General features: G+C 45.1%; 1 protein-coding gene across 1 annotated transcript; it reads left to right on the top strand.

The window, feature by feature from the left end:
- The first annotated feature begins 4,947 nt into the window (after positions 1-4,947).
- LOC138296958 (olfactory receptor 13D1-like) lies at positions 4,948-5,880 on the top strand. The gene has a single exon (XM_069236474.1). The coding sequence runs from the start codon at positions 4,948-4,950 to the stop codon at positions 5,878-5,880; it is 933 nt and encodes a 310-aa protein (XP_069092575.1).
- Positions 5,881-6,154: the final 274 nt, after the last annotated feature.

The following is a 6,154-nucleotide window of genomic DNA, read 5'->3' as shown; positions in this document are numbered from 1 at the left end:
AAACGCCAGGTGACATTTCTGCAGGAGGATGAGGCTCGAGATGGGTGTGTGGCAGCAGTGGCCCCTGTGGACATTGAAGATGAGGAGGCAGAGGATGAGGACAACCGAATAGCAATCATACAACAGTACTTCCAGTGACACACAGGTAAGACGCAGTGACTTCATCTTACATTGTCAGTTTTGTGTTGGACTTTGTACATGACAGGTGTGTTCTCCCAAATCTATGGCCACTTACTGCACCCTCTGGCATCTCTATTTTCAGGTATCTCTGTCCCACTCTGGCTTCTGGTGTGTTGACTACAGCCAACTACAGGTCATACCTATGTATACATTACTGTGCAGTTTAATTGCAATGTTTATAGATTGTTTAATGGATACATAATGCAATCATTTGATGGACTACATACTTGTATTTTTTCCAAGGGTGTTTATTTAAGTGCTAATAAGTGGAGGGGTTATTGCAATGGGCTGGAGTGATGATGGAGGAAAGTCCAGGGTAGAGTCCAGTCTAGTTGCAGCACAGGTGCATTGTCCATGGGGGCATAGGAAGTGGAACAGTGGCAGTTCAAGGTATACAGGGTGACAGAGTGGGACACAAGGTTGACCTTCAGGAGAGTCTTATTTCCTGGTGGGGGTCTTGCCAATAGTCTCTGGCTTCTGCTTGGATTGCAGGGACCGTTTGCGGGGTGGTTCTACTTTTGCAGGGGCAGTGGTGCTGGTGGCCTGCTAGTCCTGTGGCGGGGCCTCCTGTCTACTAGCAGCAGCAGAGGTGGAGGGCTGTTCACTAGTGTGGCTAGTGTCAGGGGCCCGTTGGTGTGCCACTGCCTCCCTCAGGGTGTTGGCCATGTCTGTCAGCACCCCTGCAATGGTGACCAGTGTGGTGTGGATGTCCTTCAGGTCCTTCCTGATCCCCAGGTACTGTCCCTCCTACAGCCGCATGTTCTCCTGCTACTTGACCAGTATCTAGCCCATTGTCTCCTTGGAATGGTGGTATGCTCCCAGGATGTTGGTGAGCGCCTCCTGGAGAGTCGGTTCCCTGGGCCTGTCCTCCTCCTGTCGCACAGCAGTTCTCCCAGCTTCCCTGTTGTCCTGTGCCTCTGTCCCCTGAACTGTGTGCCCACTGCCACTAACCCCAGGTCCCTGATCGTCCAGTGTTTGTGGGGTGGCCTGGGGTCCCTGTAGTGGTGGACACACTTCTGATTGATGTGTCCTGGGGACAGAGGTATGGGCCTACTGAGTAGGTGCTGTGGTGGTGTTTCCTGAGGGGGGAGGCTATGTGGTGGTATGGGCCTGTGCCTGGGTAACCAACTGTCCGGAGGTCCCTGATGGGCCAAGTTTGTCAAGCAGATCTAGGAGTCCAGAGGTGCTGTCATCACTGTGGCCCTCTTTCTGGGGGGGGGCTGGATGTTGTGGGCACCTCCTCTCCAGTGACGTTGGATGGGGGACTTTTGGGGATGTAAATGTAGAGTTATTGTTTCTGCGTGTGACATCTTGTGCATGGGTGTGTTGCCCTGTATGGTTGTTATTGCCCTGGCAGCTTTGCCATGTGTGAGTAGTGATTTGGTGAGCTAGGTGATTTTCTCTAGTGTGCATGCTTTAGTTATAGTTGTCCATGCAGGTCTGTGATCGGTATCCATGCATTGGTGTCGCATGCATGGCTTGGTTTTGGGAGGGGTGGGTTGTGATGGTGGGGTGTGTGGGAGGTGGTGGAGTGATGGGAGTGAGGGTGAGGGTGGGGGTGTGTGATGGCATGCAGGTAGTGATGATAATAGTATAGCGTTGACTTACCAGAGTCCAGTCATCCTCCTACTTCTGCCAGGCCCTCAGGATGCATGATTGCCAAGACTTGCTCGTCCCATGTTGTTAGTTGTGGGGGAGGAGGTGGAGGTCCATCGCCATTCCTCTGTACTGCTACCTGGTGTCTTGCTACCACAGAACGCACCTTCCCCAGTAGGTCGTTCCACCTCTTCCTGATGTCATCCCTTGTTCTGGGGTACTGTCCCACGCCGTTGACCCTGTCCACGATTCTCCACCATAGCTCCATCTTCCTAGCAATGGATGTCTGCTGCACCTGTAATCCGAATAGCTGTGGCTCTACCCGATGATTTCCTCAACCATGACCCTTAGCTCCTCCTATGAGAACCTGGGGTGTCATTGTGGTGCCTTGAGTGTAGCTTGAGTGGTGTGTGTGTGGGTGTGTGGATTGATGTGTTGGGGTATGTGTTGTAAGGTGCATGGATGTTGTATGGGTGATAGTATTGTGTGGTTCTGGTTCTGCAGGTGCTCTTGGTGTCTCTCTCTCTATGATTTGTACATTTGTTTTAGTTGTGAAGGGTTATGGTTAGTGTTTTATAGTGATGTGGGTGTGTGGGTGTGGTGTGTGTAGTTTGAATTGTCCAATGTAGTGTTGTTTTGTATGTGTGTATGTATTTTGAGAGCGACGGTATATACTGCCAATGGTTCACTGCAGTTGAATGTGCAATATGATGATTCATGGGTCATTATGCTGTGGGCATAGTTCTATTGCCGTAACAGTGTGGGTTTTGGTACTGCCAGTTTATCATTGACCTTTGGGCTGGCAGACTTGTGTGTGTGTGTGTGTAGTGACGGATTGCTATGTGTGTGTGTCATAATATCGGTAGCGGTAATCCGCCGTGCCGGCAGTATGTTGGCAGCAATCAGCATGGCGGTAAACGGGACTCTCTGCCAATGTCATAAGAGGGCCATATTATTTTAATGCATTCCCAGATCTACAGTTTCAATGGTAAATCTGGGAATGCGCCAAAAGGCAAGAGTGGATGCCTGGGAACACCCACAATCCACCTATGTAACACCTCCCTAGTACAGGGTAAGGCAAGGCACTGACTTGTGCTGTCTTGCATTACTCCAAATTTATAAAGCCACTCAGGGCCGTGCAAGGTGGCCTTGCGTAGCTTGATAAATGTTGTGTCACCATTGCACCCCCTTGCATGGAGCAAGGGTGATGCAACACTATGATAAATATGCCCTTAGGTGTACATTCAAATGTCATAGTACATTATTATTTAATGCTAATGGGGTTGGTGTATGTATGTTGGTATTTATATAGTGTAAACCTAGCTATGAAGCAACAGAGCACTGTACATGAAGGCAGGTTGGGAGATGGATTTATGACTGTGCTCACCAAGTGAGGATTGGATAAATACATTTTACTCATTTCAGTTTTGTGTTTTAGGCAGAGGGGATTACGCGACTTGCCCAGAATAACATTATGTTCAACTAAATTCTGAGGCTGGTATTCAAACTTAGCTTGCCAAGTTCCAAAGGTAGACGTCACTTGTCACCCACAGTGATAACTTTCATCAAATTGTGAACCAAGAAAGATATGGAAGAGATCATGCATGCTCAGGTACTTGGGCAGCTTAGTGCTCGTACCACAACAGCTGACTAGTCACAAAGTTCACCAAACTGGAAGAGACTTCCCATCCACGAGCAAGACTTTGGGGAAGAGGCCAGAGTAGTAAAGGTTCTTTCCAAAGAAATTCCATTTCTCTACAAATTTGCAATGGAAAGTGATCTGAAAATTTTCTGTTAAGTTTTTGGGAGCACAATCCTTGCATGTTGTTTCCGCGATCTATTATTTATTTTCCTTACTGTTCTACAACATCTAGCTAACAAAGTGTTTCATCTGTCCTAGAATTCCTCCGGGCTAGAAAACATGCACAATAAATAAAATAAATAGATTACATCCAAATGCACAAAATGTGCTATCACCAGATACCAAAGCATCAACCAACTCACAAGCCTCCTGGTTATTTGCACAACAAATGCTGTCAGCATACCATACAGGTCATGCAGAATTATTTACACAATTATTCCATCTTGCGGGTGGTCATTCACTTAAGTCGTAAAATGAGAGTCCAAACCAAATTCTATGCTGAACATGCAGTGCTTTGCTAGGTGGAAATTACTCAGTAAGAAAGTCTTTACATAACCACAATCATGACATAAGTTGTTTGAAATGGATTACCCAAATCATGTGAAAATAGTGCATGAATTTATACGCAACACCATTTCTTTTCGGAAATGACCAGGAGTCTTGAGGGTTGATTTACAAATTGTACTTTGGTCAGGGTGATGGTATCTTTTGCATAACTGGATATGATGTATTTAGGGGCAGATTCATTAAAAGAGGTGCTGCACTAGCGCCACTCTTCTTGCAGTCCTTAGAGCCCCGCTAATGGCATCATGTATGCGCCATATTTAAAATGCTATGCACCATGGCAATAGTCAGGGATACTAGCGTCATCATTTTTTACGCTAGTCTGGCACTTTGCCGGATTAGCATAAAAAATGTTGACGCTAATCCTGCAAAGCACTAGAGGCCTATTGAAAACAATGGAAGTCTCCCTTTGATGCCTGCTCTTAACAGGCGTTAAAAATGGGAATAAAAATGACATAAAGAAACTTCTTAAATTTATTTGCTCCATTTTTTTGGCCCCTCTAGCACCGGAACGCCCCCTTGCATACATTATACTTGGCACAGGTATAATGTGGCACAAGGGTTTACAAAGTGGTTCAATATATGTAACTCTGGCCACAAACATTCTGTTTAATCTGGTAAATTTCACAAATTCATTACTATAGGCGGACATACATGGCTCCTGCTAAACCAATGTTGAAGACTCTTATAGATTGCCTTTTTCAGTGCTGTACATGGTGGGCAGTCAAGCTTTTCCATTCTGCTTAACACTTTCTTTCTGACAAATAAACATTCTTTCTCATAAAAAAGCATCTGCCATAAACAATAAATCAAGCTACCTTTGCACTTCCCATGTGGATGTGGCATGCAGACTTCTTTGCTACATGTTGTTTCATTATTCATATTCTGCATTAGCTTCCTACATTTGTGTAATATGTATTTATGTTTGTTTTATTTGTTATTGCAGACAATGTAGTTGGGGTGTAATGGAGAAGAGGAACGGGAGCTCAGTAACAGAGTTCCTGCTGCTGGGACTGTCTGAGGACCCTAATATACAAGTTGTTCTCTTCATGTTATTCTTAGTGATATACTTGGTCACTATCATGGGAAACCTTTTCCTGATCACAGTCTGTGTCCATGATCCACGTCTTCATATTCCAATGTACTTCTTCCTTGCTAACCTCTCTTTCATTGACATCTGCTACTCATCAGTGATTGTCCCTAACCTGCTGAACCAACTCATCATGTCCAAGATTATGAGCTTCTCCAGATGTGCAGTTCAAATGTACTCTTACCTGCTTCTGGGATGCACAGAATCCATGGTCCTCGCAGTCATGGCATATGATCGCTACATTGCCATCTCCTTCCCCTTGCGTTACACAAGCATAATAAATACATTTGTTTGTGTAATATATACGGCTGTTTGCTGGATTATTGGCAGCGTGATGGCCCTTCTAACTATGGTGTTTGCATTACATTTGCCCTTATGTGGAAATAATGTTATTGACCACTTCTTTTGTGAAGTTGTGACCTTCCTAAAGATGGCGTGTGGCGACATCTTTATTGCACAGACAATGTTTTTTGTTGTGGGGACATTTGTGCTGCTGACACCAAGCCTTTTTATTCTTATCTCCTACATACGCATTGTCATCACCATAATGGGAATCTCTTCCTCTAAAGGCCGATCCAAAGCCTTTTCCACTTGCGCTTCACACCTTATTGTTGTCACTATGGTGTCTGGGACAGCCATCTTCATGCACATGAAACCAGTGTCCAAACATGATGATGGCCAGGGAAAAATGGTGTCCGTATTTTATACAGTGATGCCTGCAATGATGAACCCAATCATCTACAGTCTGAGAAACAAGGATGTGAAAATGGCAGTGCACAGACTAATTTGGAAAAATATTCACCATTAAATATTTTACAATTGATTAGTGTTTGATTTAAAGATGAAAGCCAATACAGCAAGTCCAATTTAATTCCTTAATGGATTCAGCTAGCTATCTGAACCTCTTTCAATGTGGAGGAAACATTTTTGGGGTTCAACTGGATCACTGATGTGCCAACATGTGGCATGGTTGTTGGAATCCTACCCACATGTATTATGTGCCACACACCTAAAAATGTAGATTAATCTCCAGTGAAGAAGCCTTTCTCCTGCCTATGACAAAGGTCACTCCAGGAGTAGGC

Source organism: Pleurodeles waltl, chromosome 5 (genome assembly GCF_031143425.1).
Source record: "Pleurodeles waltl isolate 20211129_DDA chromosome 5, aPleWal1.hap1.20221129, whole genome shotgun sequence".
Classification (NCBI taxonomy): Eukaryota; Metazoa; Chordata; class Amphibia; order Caudata; family Salamandridae; genus Pleurodeles; species Pleurodeles waltl.
Note: the sequence above shows the minus strand (reverse complement) of the source record. Positions and strands in the feature narration are given on the sequence as shown.

What these genes read in the sequence shown, in the direction of transcription:
- LOC138296958 (XM_069236474.1), top strand. Translation starts at nt 4,948, where the DNA reads ATGGAGAAGAGGAACGGGAGCTCAGTAACAGAGTTCCTGCTGCTGGGA.